Source organism: Bos grunniens, chromosome 4 (assembly GCF_055505025.1).
Source record: "Bos grunniens cultivar Pamir isolate PY7600 chromosome 4, Bosgru_T2T1.0, whole genome shotgun sequence".
Classification (NCBI taxonomy): Eukaryota; Metazoa; Chordata; class Mammalia; order Artiodactyla; family Bovidae; genus Bos; species Bos grunniens.
The window spans coordinates 59,292,779-59,310,493 of record NC_141168.1 but is presented as its reverse complement, the minus strand read 5'-3'; the positions used below and the strand labels follow the sequence as shown (position 1 = coordinate 59,310,493).

At 38.5% G+C, this 17,715-nt stretch overlaps 2 protein-coding genes across 6 annotated transcripts in view; one reads left to right on the top strand and one right to left on the bottom strand.

Annotated features, from left to right (window-relative positions):
* The window catches only part of ANLN (anillin, actin binding protein), a 175,184-nt gene that overhangs the window by 110,884 nt on the left and 46,585 nt on the right, over positions 1–17,715 (bottom strand). The window lies entirely within an intron of this gene.
* The window catches only part of MATCAP2 (microtubule associated tyrosine carboxypeptidase 2), an 86,489-nt gene that overhangs the window by 50,229 nt on the left and 18,545 nt on the right, over positions 1–17,715 (top strand). For all 5 annotated transcript variants that reach the window (XM_086396563.1, XM_086396560.1, XM_086396562.1 and 2 more), the window contains 3 exons: positions 11,429–11,572; positions 12,260–12,392; positions 12,959–13,264. In XM_086396563.1, coding sequence (XP_086252689.1) covers positions 11,429–11,572; positions 12,260–12,392; positions 12,959–13,264 — 583 coding nt within the window. The remainder of the gene's footprint in view (positions 1–11,428; positions 11,573–12,259; positions 12,393–12,958; positions 13,265–17,715) is intronic.

Below are 17,715 nucleotides of genomic sequence, written 5' to 3'. Positions count from 1 at the left end.
GAGTTTCCTGGTGCCTGTCTAGCCTAAAAGCTCTGTATTTCACTTTCATTGCTTTGTGTATGCTTTTGACAATATTCTCCCCCTTTACCTGGAATATCGTCTGTTTCCTCTAGGGCCCCACTTTAGTTTACCTTCCTGTGTTTTCACAAAATTTTATTCATACATCCAACAGAGAATTATTAAACTATGTAAATTTCAGTATAATCTCTGTCAGTCTAATGGTCAGGCTTGGAATTAGATTCTAAAAGATTGTAAAATATAAAAGCAGGGATTGGCAGAAAGAAAGTAACCTTAAAGATGAATGAATACAAGATGTTATTAATGGTATGCTAGAACTTCAATGAAATACTCTACAAACAGTAGATCCAAATTTGTGACTCGGGGTCAAGTTCATTGGGCACGTATGTTTCTTTGGGGGGACAGCTTAGTGTTTTTAAAAACATTGGTATATAAGGATGCTCTTCTATTTCCTCTGTTGTTTAGTCTCTAAGCTGTGTCCTATTCTTTTGGGGCCTCATTGATTGTAGCCTGCCAGGCCCCTCTGTCCATGGAATTTCCCAGGCAAGAATACTGGAGTGGGTTGCCATTTCCTCCCCCAGGAAATCTTCTAGACCCAGGGATCAAACCCACGTCAGCAGACAGATTCTTGACTACTTAGCCACCTGGGAAACCCACAGTCATTTGGGAAATAGATTACAAAACAAATTCTCTTTCTCTTTCTCTCCCTCCCCTCTTCTGCTGTCTGTGTCTATCTCTAATTTCATCCTCACACCAACCCTATTAGGTAAGTAGGGCAGAGATTTTCATCTCCATTTTGCTATTGAAGAAACTAAACCTGAAAGGTGAAATGACAGACCTAAGATCACGCAGTCAGTAAAAGGTAGGGCACCAGCATAAAACCAGATCTTTTGACTTCTAGTCTTTGCACAGTGTCATCAAGGCTTATATTGTGTTAGTGTCCCTGTTGTATATAGCTTTTCATTGAGTGACAGCTGCATTTGAAAAGGGAAATAGGTTTTTAGCACATGACTGTTTAAGTGGCTTTTGACTGATGGTGAGATTTCCAAATTGCTAAACAGCAACAGAATCAGAAAGTAAACCAAAAGTAGGTCATTCAACAGAGTGTTGAGATTTTTCAGAAAGTTTGCTGTATCATACAAGATAGTGCTGTAAGTTTTGTACAGAGATTTTTCATTTTCTGAATTAGTGGTTTAAATATTATACTGTGCTGTTTGATTACTATTTGTTTTTTAAATGATGGCTTTATGAAGATATAATTGACATGCCATGTAGTTAATCCATCTAAAGTGTACAGTTAAGTGATTGTCAGTATGCTTAGGATTATGTAGTCATTATCACTATCAAATTTGAGAACATTTTATCACCTGAAAAAGGAAACCCTGTACTCATTAGAAGTGACTCACCATTTCTTGCCAACACTCTCACTCCCACCCAGCCTTAGACAACCATCAATCTGTTTTTCTTTTTATGGATTTAACTGTTCCAGACATTTCAGATAAATGAGTCATACAATATATGGTTCATTTTGACTGGCTTCATTTACTTAGCATGTTTAGCATGTTTTCAAGATTATATCATAGCATGTTTCAGTACTTTTTATTATTGGATAATACTCCATATATATATTACATTGTATTAGTCCATTCATTAGTTGATAGATATTTAGATTGTTTCCACTTTTTGGCTGTTATGAACAACGCTGCTATGAACATTTGTGTCCAGATTTTTGGTGAACATGTTCTTGGTCATCTTGGGTATATACCTAGTATTAATAGTAGATTATATGGTAGTTGGTCATATGGTAGGAGATCAGAGATCATATATAATGGGTCATATGGGAACTCTGTGTCTAACCTTTTAAGGAAAACTTTTCCAAAATGACTGCACCATTTTACATTCCCACCAACAGTATATGATTTTCAGTTTCTCCACATCATCGTCAACTCTTTTCTTCGTTTTTTGTCAACTCGTTTTTATTTTTACAGCTATTCTAGTGGGTGTGAAGTGATATATCATTGTAGTTTTAATTTGTATTTCTCTGATGACTAATGGTGTTGAGCATCTTTTCATGAGCTTATTGGTCATTTGTATATCTTCTTTGGATAACTGTGTTTGTATCTTTTGCCCATTTTTTAATTGGATTATTTGTATTTTTATTATTGAGTTATAGGAATTCTTACTATATTTTAGATATGTCACTTTTCAGATACGAAATTTGTAAACTTTTCTCCCATTCTGTGCGTTGTCTTTCTGCTTTCTCGATGGTGACCTTTGAAGCATAAAAGCTTTTAATTTGGATGAAGTCCAACTTACCTGTTTTGTTCGTTGATGTTTTGGTGTCATATCTAAGAAACCACTGCCTAATACAAGGTCATGAAGTGTGTGCCTGTGCTTTCTTCTAAGAGTTTTGTGTGTAGCTCTAACATTTATGTCTTTGATACATTTGGAGTTAATTTTTGTATATACATTTGGAGAAGGAAATGGCAGCCCACTCCACTGTTCTTGCCTGGAGAATCCCAGGGACGGGGGAGCCTGGTGGCTGCCGTCTATGGGGTCACAGAGAGTCGGACACGACTGAAGCGATTTAGCAGCAGCAGCAGCAGCAGGGGTCCGATTTTATTCTTTTATTTATATGCAGTTATCCCAGCACCATTTCTTGAAACTCCTGGTCCTTCCTCTCTCTCCCTTCTTCCCCCTTGGCAAGCCCAAGTCTGTTTTCTCTGAGTCTGTTTCTCTTCTATAGATAGGTTCATTTGTGCTACATTTTAGATTCCACATATAAGTGATATCATGTAATATGGGGCTTTCCACATGGCTCAGTGCTAAAGAACCTGTGACTGCCTGCAATGCAGGCGACGTGGGTTCAGTCTCTGGGTCAGGAAGATCCCCTGGAGAAGGAAATGGCAACCCACTCCAGTATTCTTGCCTGAGAAATCCCATGGACAGAGGAGCCTGGCAGGCTGTAGTCCATGGGGCCAGAGAGTCAGACATAACTTAGCAACTAAACCACTACCACCATATGCTATTTGTCTTTCTCTTTCTGACTTACTTCACTTAGTATGATAATCTAGTTGTTTCCATGTTGCTACAAATGACATTATTATTCTTTTTTATGCCCCAGTAGTATTCCATTGTATATATGTACCACACCATCTTTATCCATTCATCTGTTGATGAACATTTAGGTTGTTTCCATATTTTGGCTATTGTGAACCATGCTGCTATGAACATAGGGGTGCATGTATCTTTTTGTATTATAGTTTTGTCCAGTTATATTCCCAGGAGTGGGATTGCTGGATCATGTGGTAATTCTATTTTTAGTTTTCTGAGGAACCTCCATACTTCTTTCCTCGGGGGCTGAACCAACTTACATTCCCACCAACAGCATAGGAGGGTTCCCTTTTCTTCATACCCTCTCTAACATTTGTTATTTGTAGACTTTTAAATGATGACCATTCTGACCAGTGTGAGGTGGTACCTCATTGTAGTTTTGATTTGCTTTTCTCTAATAAGTAGTGGTGTTGAGCATCTTTTTATGTGCCTGCTGGCCATCTGTATGTCTTCTTTGGGGAAATGTCTATTAAGGTCATCTGCCCATTTTTCGATTGGGTTTTTGTTGTTGAGTTGTATGAGATATTATTTATATATCTTAAGATTACAACTTTGTCTGTTGCATCATTTGCAAATTTTTCTTCCATAAGTTATCTTTTCATTTTTTAAAAAATGGTTTTCTTTACTGTGCAAAAGCTTGTAAGTTTGATTATGTCCCATTTGTTTATTTTTGCTTTTGTTTCAATTTCCTTGGGAGACTAACCTAAGAAAATATTGGTATGATTTATGTCAGAGAACGTCTTGCCTAGTTTTTATGTGGAGTCCTTAGGGTTTTCTATTTATGGTATCATGTCATCTGCATATAGTGACAATTTTATCTTTTCCTTTCCAATTTGGATACCTTTTCCTGCATTTTCTTGTCCGATTGCTGCTAGGACCTCCAATACTATGTTGAACGGAAGTGGTGAGAGTGGGCATCCTTAACTTGTTCCAGATTTTAGTGGGAAGGCTTTTAGCTTTTCACTGTTGAGTATTATATTATCTGTGGGTTTGTCATAAATGACTTTATTATGTTGAGATATGTTCCCTCTGTTCCTGCTTTGGTAAGAGTTTTTAATCATAAATGGATGTTGAATTTTGTTAAGTTCTTTTTCTACATCTATTGAGATACATGTGTTTTTTGACTTTTGTTAACGTGGTATAACGTGGTTGATTTTGTGTATGCTGAACCGTCCTTGTGAATTGGGGATGAATCCCACTTGGTCATGGTGTGTGATCTTTTTTTTATGTGTTGTTGGGATTTGGTTGCTAATATTTTGTTGAGAAGTTTTGCATCTATATTTATTGAAGATACTGGCTTGTAATTTTCTTTTTTGGTGGTGTTTTTGGTCTTGGTTTAGGGTGATGGTGGCCTCATAGAATGTCTTTGGGAATGTTCCCTCCACTTCAGTCTTTTGGAAGAGTTTGAGAAGAACTGGTATTAGTTCTTCTTTGTATGATTGGTGGACTTCATCTGTGAAGTCATCTGGTCCTGGACTTTGATTTGTAGGAATCATTTTTTTTTTTTATGATTACAGATTCTATTTCACGTCTAGTGATCCATCTCTTCAAATTATCTTTTTCTTGATTCAGTTTTCGCAGGCTGTACATTTCTAGAAAGTTGTCCATTTCTTCTAGGTTGTCAAATTTGTTGACATGTAATTGTTCAGAGTATTCTTTTATGGTTTTTTGTATTTCTGTAGTATCACTCAAGATTTCTCCTTTTTCATTTCTTATTTTGTTTGGGTACTCTCTCATTTCTTCTTGGTGAACCTGGCTAGAGGTTAATTTTGTTTACCCTTTTAAAGAACCAGCTCTTGTTTTTGTTTTTCTATTGTTTTTCTATTGTTTTTAAAATCTATTTTATTTCCTTCCTAATATTTATTTTTTAAAATTTTATTTATTTTGGCTGTGCTGGGTCTTCATTGCCACTCAGGTTTTTCTCTGGTTGTGGCAGGTGGGGCCTGCACTGTGCGTGGGCTTCTCATTGTGGTGGCTTCTTTTGTTGCAGAGCACAGGCTCTGCAGAGTGTGGGCTTCAGGAGTTGAGGCATGTGGGCTCAACAATTGCAGTTCCCAGGTTCTGGAGCACAGGTTCAATAGTTGTGATGCACGGGCTTAGCTCCAAGGCATGTGGGATCTCCTCAGACTAGGAATTGAACTCACATCTCCCACATTGGCAGGAAGACTCTTCACCACTGAGCCACCAGGGAGTGTGAAGACAGTGAAAGTGTCAGTTGCTCAGTCATGTCAAGTTGCCTTGGTTTTCCAGTGCAAGGGCTACCTGAATGATAAGGATTTTCTAGGAAGGAGGGGTTATCATTATTATCATTGTTATTAAAAGCTCATTATCCCCTCCCTTTAGAATTTTGAAAGAAAGTGTTAGTCACTCAGTCATGTCCAACTCTTTGTGACCTCATGGACTGTAGCCCACCAGGCTCCTCTGTCCATGAGATTCTCCAGGTGAGGATACTGGAGCAGGTTGCCATTCCTTTCTCCGGGGGATCCTCCTGACCCAGGGAACAAATCTGGGTATCCCGCATCGCAGGCAGATTCTTTACTATCTGAGCCACCAGGGAAGCCCTCCCTAATCTTGATTATTTCCTTCCTTCTGCTGACTCTAGGTTTTGTATATTTGTCTTTTTCTTTTACGTGCCAGGTTAGGTTGTTTCCTTGAGATTTTTTTCTTGTTTTTTGATGAAGGTCTGTTGTACTTTTAAATTTCGTAAAAGTTGTTTTGGTAGTGGTCCACCTCAGGGGGGGTCTTGCATAGATTCTGTTGGAAGGAGCTTGGTCAGTTAGCTGTGCAGTGGAGGCACCTTCTGTAAAAGGCCTGCCATAGCATTATAGTCAAGGGAGAAGGATCACAGCTGAACCAGTTATACAGGAATTGTTCACTCCTTCTTCCATATACTGAGTATATTCAGTACACAGAAAGCACAGTCACTCAGTCATGTCCAACTCTCTGTGACCCCATGGACTGTAGACCACCAGGCTCCTCTGTCCAGGGCATTTTCCAGGCAAGAATACTGGAGTGGGTTGCCATTTCCTACTTCAGGGGGATCTTCCCAACCCAGGGATCAAAACCACGTCTCCAGGGTCACCGACATTTGCAGGCAGATTCTTTAACCCGCTGAGCCACAGAATATATTAAAAGTACTGAATATTCAATATGCTGAAGGGAAATGGGGGAGAGATGAGGAGGACTCAAATCACTGATTATGCCTTCCTTTCCTAGTGAAAGTTCTTTAGGTCCCAGACCAGGCCCTGCCTAGGGGAGGTGAAAAATCTTTAATTAGATATATGATTTATGTTTTAAATTGGTTAAATTAACTTGAACTTTTTTTCTTTTAATACTTGAATGTTATTGGAAGTTAAAGAAATGGTAGAGATATATTTGAAGATAGGAAAGGGATATTCTGAATGGCAAACTGAAAGTGATGATTGGGGAATTCCCTGATGTTTGTTTGAATCTCCCACCAAATAATATTGGGAGATGTAGTTTTCTGATTAACTTAAATGATATTAATGGAGAAGAGAGATTTTGACATGAAATTTATTGCCTCTTAAACATATTAACCATGTGAGGGTGTATGAAAGTTTGATTCCCAAAGTGGTATAGATATTGATTCTCTGAGCTCTAGGGGGAAAGGATGAACTTTCTTTTATTTCCTATTTTAAAAAATAAAAACTTGTGGCGAGGTGTGGATCAAAGGGTACCAAAATTCAGTTATAAACTTGGAATAAGTCCTGGGCATCTAAAATACAGCATAATGATTATAGGTAATAATAATATATTTTATACTTGAAATTTGCTAAGATCTTATGTTCCCACTGCATATGTGAGGTGATGGATTTGTAAATTAATTTGATTGTACTATTCATTCCACAGTGTGTGTGTATATATATATTGTCATCACATTGTATACCTTGAACACATCATTGTACAATTCCTAAAATGACATAGAAAATGTCATTTTCCTATGACATTTTTCATAGGAAAATGATTTTTTCCTATGCATATTGTAAACAATTTAAACAACTCCTGTAAAGTGCAAACAAACATCAGTGTAGCACATTACCCTTTCCCAAAGATGAACATCATATCATGTAGCGTTTGGGTGTATCCTTCCAGGCTTCTTTGTGCCTTTTAAAATTGCTTATTGCCTTTTCTTTTTTCCAAAGTTGAAATCATACTTGTAAAATCTTTGTGGCCTGTAGGAGGTTGCATGCTGCTGCTGCTGCTAAGTCGCTTCAGTCGTGTCCGACTCTGTGCGACCCCATAGACGGCAGCCCACCAGGCTTCCCCGTCCCTGGGATTCTCCAGGCAAGAACACTGGAGTGGGTTGCCATTTCCTCCTCCAATGCAAGAAAATGAAAAGTGAAAGTGAAGTCACTCAGTCGTGTCTGGCTCTTAGCGACCCCATGGACTGCAGCCTATCAGGCTCCTCCGTCCATGGGATTTTCCAGGCAAGAGTACTGGAGTGGGGTGCCATCGCCTTCTCCTAGGAGGTTGCATAATGAAGCAGAAATTGTTGTCACACAGAAATACTCACTGATGAAGTAACCACTGAACACTGCTGACTTGTCTCTTAAAACTTGAATTTATTCACCTGTCCAACCACTGTCTCTCTATGTTGGAGTCTAATGCAAATGGATTGGGAAGTCAGTGAAGGATATTAGAAATCTGTGTGATCACTGACAAATGTGTCTAGGTTGGACCAGTTGAAAATTAATAAAAAAAAAATTCTAGAGATGACCACAGGATGGGCACTTCAGTGAAGAATGATTGAATATGACATATTAAGCTAAGCTTTTGGGACCATCTGTGTAGCTCCCATGTAGGGTTGCTACCATGCTGGTGCATGTAAGTCGTGCAGTGAAAGAAAAAATGTGCTGTTGTATGTCATTTTGATAGAAAAATTACATCCCTTCTCCAAAAAGCTCCCACTATTTTTATTCTTTCTTTGATGTATGTAATAGTTGATAGGAACAAGGTTTCCCCAGTGTTGTTAAACTGCCAATATAATTTTTTAATCTTATATTTGTTAGAGTACTTTTTCAGGATAAATTTTCAATCAAATCTTTGTTCCCAATTATGAATATAAATGCATACCTACTATGAATGTGAATTCTTAGTTCAGTTCAGTCACTCAGTCGTGTCTGACTCTTTACAACCCCATGAATCGCAGCATGCCAGGTCTCCCTGTCCATCACCAACTCCCGGAGTTCACTCAAACTCATGTCCATCGAGTCAGTGATGTCGTCCAGCCATCTCATCCTCTGTCGTCCCCTTCTCCTCCTGCCCCCAATCCCTCCCGGCATCAGAGTCTTTTCCAATGAGTTAACTCTTCGCATTAGGTGGCCAAAGTATTGGAGTTTCAGCTTCAGCATCAGTCCTTCCAATGAACACCCAGGACTGGTCACCTTTAGGATGGACTGGTTGGATCTCCTTGCAGTCCAAGGGACTCTCAAGAGTCTTCTCCAACACCACAGTTCAAAAGTATCAATTCTTCGGTGCTCAGCTTTCTTCACAGTTCAACTCTCACACCCATACATGACCACTGGAAAAACCATAACCTTGACTAGACCGAATTCTTAGTAGCCTTCTATTAAGTACCATTTGTTGGTGATAACTAGGATCACCTGTATTTAAGTTTTTCCAAATTCTCTAGACTGTTTTATATCTGCTATAATAGTAACCAGATAATAACATTTTCCTACTGAGTAAGCATATACTAGAAAAGCTAATTTTTCCTAAATTAAGTAGATACTTTTAAAAACTTATAAGCACAAGTTATAATAAAAATTTTCTTTAGCTTTTGTTTAGGTCTAAATATAAGTCCAATATAGAAGTACCACTTCTGTATCTTATGTAATTAAGGCAAAATTTCTCACTTTCTTCTAACACTGGTATATTGATGATTAGTGACCTTTAGGGGCTTCCCTTATAGCTCAGTCAGTAAAGAATCTGCCTGCAATGCAGGATACCCAGGTTTGATTCCTAGGTCGGGAAGATCCCCTGGAGAAGGAAATGGCAACCCACTCCAGTATTCTTGCCTGGAGAATCCCATGGACAGAGGAGCCTGGCAGCTACAGTCCATGGGGTCACAAGAGTCGGACTCGACTTAGGGACTTAACTACTAACTACTACTCCTACTAGTGACCTTAGACCAGTGTATGCAAATACCTTAGCTAATCTAGCGCCGAAGAACTGATGCTTTTGAACTGTGGTGCTGGAGAAGACTCTTGAGAGTCCCTTGGACTACAAGGAGATCCAACCAGTCCATTCTGAAGGAGATCAGCCCTGGGATTTCTTTGGAAGGAATGATGCTAAAGCTGAAACTCCAGTACTTTGGCCACCTCATGCGAAGAGTTGACTCATTGGAGAAGATTCTGATGCTGGGAGGGATTGGGGGCAGGAGGAGAAGAGGACGACAGAGGATGAGATGTCTGGATGGCATCACTGACTCGATGGACGTGAGTCTGAGTGAACTCCGGGAGTTGGTGATGGACAGGGAGGCCTGGCTGCGATTCATAGGGTCGCAAAGAGTCGGACACGACTGAGCAACTGAGCTGAACTGAATCTGCTAAAATGGGCTTTTAATTATGTGCTAATTTGTTCTTTTAATTATCCTGGTTATCAGATAAGTAAATTAGCCTCTGGGTTATTTGCTGTGTTCCCATTCTCTGAGACCCTTCTAGCTTTCTACTGTGCTGGTGAATCACCTGGGAAATGTTAAAATGCAGATTCTGATTCAGTATGCACGCATCTTGGAGGCAGGCAAAATTCTGAAGTTGAAACCAGTTTCCAGGACAATTCAGTGCTTCTGGCTTTTGGACCAAGGTTTTCCCAGGTGGCACAGTGGTAAAGAATTCTGCCCACTCCAGTACTCTTGCCTGGCAAATCCCATGGACAGAGGAGCCTGGTAGGCTGCAGTCCATGGGGTCGCTAGGAGTCGGACACGACTGAGCGACTTCACTTTCACTTTTCACTTTCATGCATTGGAGAAGGAAATGGCAACCCACTCCTGTGTTCTTGCCTGGAGAATCCCAGGGACGGGGGAGCCTGGTGGGCTGCCGTCTATGGGGTCGCACAGAGTCGGACACAACTGAAGCGACTTAGCAGCAGCAGCAGCAGCAGCAGTAGCAGTGGGGATATATATGTTTACTTATAACTTGTAGTGCCTGCGCTTTACTGTACTTTTTGTGTTGAGCCTGTCATCTACAGTGGTGATATTTATAAAGAATGATGACATAATGGTGGTGATTACAATGCTGATGTAATAATTGACATGTATTGACTACTTGTATCTGCCACTGTGCTTTACAGAGGCTGGTAGTTTTTCTCAACAGAACCATGAAGTAGACATTATTGTAGTTATCCTCATTTACTAATGAGGAGGCTTAGTAATAAGTAACTTGCTCAGAGTCACACAGCCAGAAGGTGGCAGAGCCAGGATATCAGCTCAGGTAGTGTGACTCTAGAGGTTGTACTTTTCATCTCTTTACTAGTCTGATGACAGCTAGAAATTTTAGACTTAATATAACAGGTGTCTGAATTTTCTAGCTTCCGTCACCATTCATATAAGATATATATGTGAATTTTCTAGATTTTTTCCAGAAGATCTTTCAATAGCATTTTCTATTCTTATGTTTACCTTTTTGGTGGCTTTCCCATAGATGGTCATCATCTGTGATTTTTTACGAATTTTCTTACTTTTCTTAGTCTTTCTGTATATTTCTGTTTGCAGAAAAAGATCCCAACGTTCATATTCTTTTCATGTGAAAATTTATGAAGAATGAAAAGTAGATAGTACCCTGCCCTGAATGATAGATACAAAGTATTTTTAGTAATATTGAGACTGTGTTTTCTGTCAAAGGAGAACATCAAGTTCTATAGGATCATCATAGAAGAGTGGTTGATTCTTTTGTGTGTTCTTAAAAATTGGAAATATTTTTTTCTTTATCCAAGTGGTAATTATATACTAGTGATTAGTCTGGAAACATACCTTCTGAGTTCTGCAAAACCACCAGATGGTCTCAGAGAAGCCAAGAGAAACTAAGAACTCAGCCTGTTAGATACTGACAGGTGTGTAGTGCTTGAGCCCCTTTATCCCATGCTAAGAAGTATGTACATAAGTGTTTTGTAAAAACTTGTGAAAATGAGTGAAAACTCTTTAGGATTAGAAAAATGTGCTTAGCTACAATTTAATTTGTAAATCAGTAAACACAGAACAGGTCATGATAAGCATATAGCTCAGTACTCACATCAGAGTAATTGGAGACAATTTACTTTATCTCTGTTTCTTTTACAGTCCATCAATATTATGGAACTGACTTTACAAAAGTATGGAAGTTATGAAAAATTTGAACAGGCCACCGGTGGTAGCCTGCTATCTAAAACTCGAATCTGGAGTCATGTTAGGAAGTACATGATGAAAGAAGGCTGCATGGGTGAGGTATGAAATCATGAGTGAACATGATGAGTTGACTGAACATTGTAACTCTCAGTGAGTGCTACGTGTTTTTCTTTTTTTTTTCCTGCGGGTTATGTTTTCCCAACATTATTTTACTCATTAAATAAGTCATCCAGATTTCTAATTAAATATAAGTTTAAGTTTTTGTTGCATTGACTTGTGTTCAGTTTATTTTTCCCCTTATTACCATTTTTGTGTAGCTTGTTGGGAGTATATGAATTGGTTTAGGAAAATTATTAAGGAAGATATTTGCCACAGCGGCTTTTTTTTATTAGTGGCTGGTTCCTAGTGTTCAGTCTCAAAATAAGCTTTGATCTAGCAGTGACTAGGACTCTGGCTCCTGCACCTTCCTTCGCATCGTTTCATCCCAGGGACTATATTGGAGAGCAGAGCAGAGGCACAGTTCCAATTCTTTGTGTCTTCCGCATAGCTGTCTACTTTTCTTTCAATCTAGTAAAGGTTCTTGAGTTCCCCAAAGCTCAAAATTCCAAGGGTCAAAGCGATTCTGCATTTCAGCTTCTTGGTTTCTTGGTATAAACAAAAGAAAAAGGTGTTAATTTATGGGTCTGTTGTTGTCTGTGAAAACTTTCTCCCCATGCCTTCTGTGTTCCGTCGTGTGTGTGTGTGTGTGTGTGTGTGTGTGTGTGTATTTTAACTTTTGCTTCTTAGATTGTAGTTCATCTCACTGAGGACCTGCTTTCCCGAGCTTCCATGACAGTAGTAAATGGATGTCCGACGCTGACCATCAATGTTTCCACTGCACGAGAACACTGGCTGGAAGGAATGCTGAGGCATGAAATAGGTAGGTGACCACCCTTCTCCACTTATTCAGTTGTAATAATAAATTACCTCAAGCACCTGTTTTTTGTAATGTTTTTTTTCTTAGTAATATTTGGCAAAAAGTGATGAAATTGTTAGGTGTCACTTGAACTTAAAGTGAAGATATTAGTGTCTCATTTCAAATTAAGTTTTTTAGGGTACTGTGTAAATGGAGAGTCATTTAACTCCTCTGGATTTCAGTTCACGTTTCCCTGGTGGCTCAGACGGCAAAGCATCTGCCAGTTCACCCCCCTTCAACTGAGGGAATGACCTCTGAGATTCTTTTCAAATATCAAGTTATAATTCTTCTCTTAAAAGAAAATAAATTTCCTTAAAAGTTATACCTCTTCTAATGAGAAATACAATCCTTCTGAAGGCAGTGTCCTCAGTCAAACCCAAAGGCATTAGGGTCAGGCCATTTTCTGCTTTGTTTTGATTTGTTACATACACATCAATTTGGTTTTAGAACTGTTGGTAGAATCTTTTCTTGGAGAAGAATTAACATGAGAATGCATTTCTTGCTTTTCATGTGCCTTATTTTCTCCATAGGCACACATTATTTTCGAGGTATTAACAACCTTCAGCAGCCATGGAACAGTTGGACTGGCCGTAAAAAACTTGAACTAAAGCCAAATAACCCCACAGAGGAAGGACTGGCAAGTATTCACAGTGTCCTGTTTAGAAAAGACCCCTTTTTATGGAGGGCTGCCCTCCTCTACTACACTGTTTATCGTGCCAGCCAGATGTCTTTTTGTGAACTATTCAGAGATATTGGCAAGTTTGTCAAGGACCCCAATACGAGATGGGATTATTGTGTACGAGCCAAGAGGGGATGGACTGATACCTCTCAACCAGGTGAGAGTGCCTTAACTGTAGATTTTGTGATTAATGGGTAACTTGTCTATTGATTTTGGTCACATCCTGCTCTTCCCATCATTGAATCCACTCACCTTTGAAAAATTAAACTTTTGTTACTTGAGGTCAATGCTGATTTTCCCACACCACATTTTGTTAGCATTATTTTGCTCATCTCTTAAGAAAAATTTCAAACCTACAGAAATTGGGAAATAATGATGGAATGAACACTTACTCTGGATTCACTAGTTGTTAACATTTTTCCATTTTTGCTTTCTCTCTGACTTTAAAAATAGTATTATTGAGATACATAGTTCATCCATTTTAAATATACAGTTCAGTGGTGTTTATAATGTTCATAGAGCTGTGCAGACAGTACCACTGTCTAATTCCAGAACATTTCATCACCCCAGAAGCAGCTCATCCCATTAGCAGGCATTCCCCCTCTCTTTCCCCATTGTTCCCAGCGGTAAAAACCATTAATCTACTTTTGTTAGTTTTGCCTGTTTTGGATGTTTCATGTACATGGAATCACATGTGATGCTTTGTGGCTGGTTTCTTTCACTTAGTGTATTTTTAAAGTTCGTTCGTATCGTAGCATGTATCAGTATACCAGCCCTTTTTACTGCTGAATAATGTTCCCGTGCATGCATATGATGCATTTTATTTATTCTTTCACCAGTTAATGGGCATTTTGGTTGTTTGCATTTTTTGGCTATTATGAATAATGCTATCATGAGTATTTGTGTACAAGCTCATATTGCTAATTCTCCTGAGTGTATACTTAGGGGTGGAAATTTGGGCTTATAGGTAACTCTGTGCCCAACCTTTTGAGGAACTGCCAGTGTTTCCAAAGTGCTGCACCATTTTACAACCCCACCACAGTGGATGAGGATTTCTAGTACACCATATCCTCCAAAACACCTACTGTCTTCATGTTTTAATTACTATTATAGCCATACTAGTGGGTATAAAGTGGTTAACTCGTGGGTTTTCTGCTGGCTAATGATATTCAGTATCTTTTCATGTGATTATGTTATTTGTATATTTTCTTTGGAGAACTGTTTAGATCATTTGCCCATTTTTAATTGGTTTGTTTGTCTTTATTCTTGAGGTAAGAGTTTTTTTTGTATAGTATAGATACAAATCTCTTACCAAATAATGAAATATTTTCTCCTGTAGTACGTCTTTTCACTTTCTTGATGCTATTCTGACTTTGTTTTTACAGTGCCTTTTTTTTTAATGTGGGCCATTTTTTAAGTCTTTATTGAATTTGTTACAATATTGCATCTGTTTTTTTTTTATGTTTTTGGAGCTTTGGCAAGAGACACATGAGTCTTAGCTACCTGCCCAAGGATTGGGCCCACACTCCTTTCATTGAAAGATGAAGTCTTAACCACTGGACAAAAAGGGAAGTCCCCTCTTTGTGACTTTTTAAAGAATTATTTATTCATTGGTTTGTTTTGGCTACACCGCTCATTCTTGTGGCTTTTCTCTAGTTGCAGCGAGTGAGGGCTCCTGTCTGGCTGTGGTGTGTGGGCTTCTCATTGCGGTGGCCTCTCGTTGTGGCACACAGGCTCTAGGCACACAGGCTTCAGGAGTTGTGGCTCATGGGCATAGTTGCTCCATGGCATGTGGGATCTTCCCGGGACCAAGGAGCGAATCCATGTTCTCTGCATTGGCTGGCAAATTCTTAACCACTGGACCACCAGAGAAGTCCTCTCTGTAAATTTTTAAAAGCAAATTGTACACTTGACATCTCATTCCTTAAGAACTTAAGCATGCCTCTCCTAAGACTAAAACATTCTCTTCTACTTAAAACAGTATCATTATCACACTTAAGAAAGTGAGTTTTAATTCAGCAGTATCAACTCTTCATATACCGTATTTAAATATTCCCAACTCTTCCAAAAGTGTCTTTTACAGGTGTTGAAAAAAAATCTAGATCTAATCACTGTTCATGCATTACTTTTGGTAGCAATGTGATTAACCACTTTTAATAGGGAGACACCTTGGACATTTGTTTTTTGTTTCTTGTCAATGTTTTTTTTTTTTTTTCTAATTTATTTTTTAAGATATATTTTATATTGGAGTATACAGAGGAGCCTGGTGGGCTACAGTTCATTGGGGTCACAAGGAGTTGGATATAACTGAACAACTGAGCACATACACACAGTTGATTAACAGTGTTGTGTTGAACGTGTACAGTGAAGTTGTTTAGTTACACACACACACACACACACACATATATATATATATATATTCTTTTCCAAGTGCATCACCCATTTAGGTTACTACAGAATTTTACCACAGTTCCCTTTTCTACACAGCAGCTCGTTACTGGTTATCTGTTTCAAATATGGCAGTATGGACATGTTAATCCCAAACACCCAGTTTATCCCCGTCCCCTACCGTTCTCCTCTGGTAACCAGAAGTTTGTATTCTAAGTCTGTGATTCTGTTTCTGTTTTGCAAACAGATGCAAACTTTATTTGTATCGTTTTTTTTTGATGCACTATATAAGCGATATCAGATCTTTGTCTTCCTCTGTCTTCACTAAGGATGAGGATCTCCTGACCTATCCGTGTTGCTGCAAATGGCTTCTTTTTAATGGCTGGGTGATACATACCACTGTACACATGTGCCTCTGCTTTATTCATTCCTCTGTCAGTAGCATATTGGTTTCCTCCATTATTATAAATAGCACTGCGGTGAACACTGGGGTACACGTATCCTTTACCCATAGTTTCCCCAGATATACACCCCGGAGTCGCATTGCTGGATCATGTACTAGCTCTAGTTTTAATATTTTTGAGGCATTTCCATAATGTCCTCCATAATTTACCTTTTGCTGTACCAATTTACTTTTCTCAACATCCTCTTCAGTATTTATTGTTTATAGATTTTTTTTTTAGTTCAGTTCAGCTCTTTTATTTTTTATATACAGGAGATCGTTCTAGATCCATGTCTAGTAGGTTTTTGATCATGACCATTCACATTAGTGTGAGGTGATATCTGATTGTAGTTTTGATGTGCATTTCTCTGCTAATTAGCAATGTTGAGAATCTCTCCATGTGCCATGTAGCCATCTGTGTGTGTTCTTTGGGGAAATGTCTGTTAATATCTTCTGCCCATTATTAGATTGTGTTGTTTGTTTTGTTTGATATTGAACTGCGTGAACTCTTTGTATATTTTCAAGATTAATCTTTGGAAATATTTTCTCCTGTTGTGTGGGTTGTCTTTTGTTCATGGTTTCCTCAGCTGTGCAAAAGCCTTTGAGAATAATTAGATCTTATTTGTTTCTTTCAATTTTCATTTTCATTTGAAGTCGATTTATCAGTATTCTGTTAGTTCACGTGCACAGTAAAGTGATTCAGTTATACGTGTATATGTATCTCTTCTTTCCCAAATTCTTCTCGCATTTAAGTTTTTAGAGAATATTGAGCAGAGTTCACAGTGCTATAGAGCAGGTCCTTCTTGGCTATCTGTTTTCAGTATCAAATGTATTATAAGTCTCTAACTCCCAATTTGTCCCTGCCCTCCATCTTTCCCCTTTGGTAATAACCCTCAGTTTGTTTTCTAAGTTTGTGAGTCTGTTTTTGTTTTGTAAATAATTTCATTTGTATCATTTTTTTTAGAGTCTGCATATTAGCAATTTCAGGTGATATTCGTCTTTCCCTATTGACTGACTTCACTTAGTATGAGAATCTCCAGGTCCATTCATATTGCTGCCAACGGCATTATTTCATTCTTTTCTATGGCTGAGTATTATTCCATTTGGCATGTGTATCAGATCTTATTTACCCCTTATTCTATTGATGGAAAAATAGGTTGCTTCCATGTCAGTTACTAAACAGTGCTGAAAACACATTGGGGTGCCTGTATCTTCTGAACTGTGGGTTTAGGCAGATGTGCCTAGGAGTGGGATTGCTGGAGCATGTGGTATCTCTAGTTTTAGTTCTTAAGGAACCCGCATAGTGTTATCTATACTGGCTGTACCAGTTTACATGCCCAGCAATAGGATTCAGTTTTTTCCATACCCACTCTAGCTTTTATTGTTCATAGATGTTTTGATGATAGCCGTTGTGACTGATGAGAGATGGTATCTCATTGTAGTTTTGATTTGCATTCCTCTGGTAATTAGTGATGTTGAGCATCTCCACATGCCTCTGAGTTCTGCATATGTTCTCTGGAGAAATGTCTGTTTAGGTCTTCTGCCTGTTATTTGATTGCATTGTTTGCTTTTATTGATACTGAGCTGCATGAACTCTTTGTACATTTTAATGATTAATCTCTTTTTGGTTGATCCTTTGCAAATCTTTTCTCCCATTGTGTGGGTGATCTTTCCTTTTGTTTTAGTTTCTTCAGGAGTGCAGAAATTTTCATTTTATTTAGGTCCTATTTGTTTCTTTTAATTTTTCATTTGAAGTATAGTTGATAAACAATGTTGTT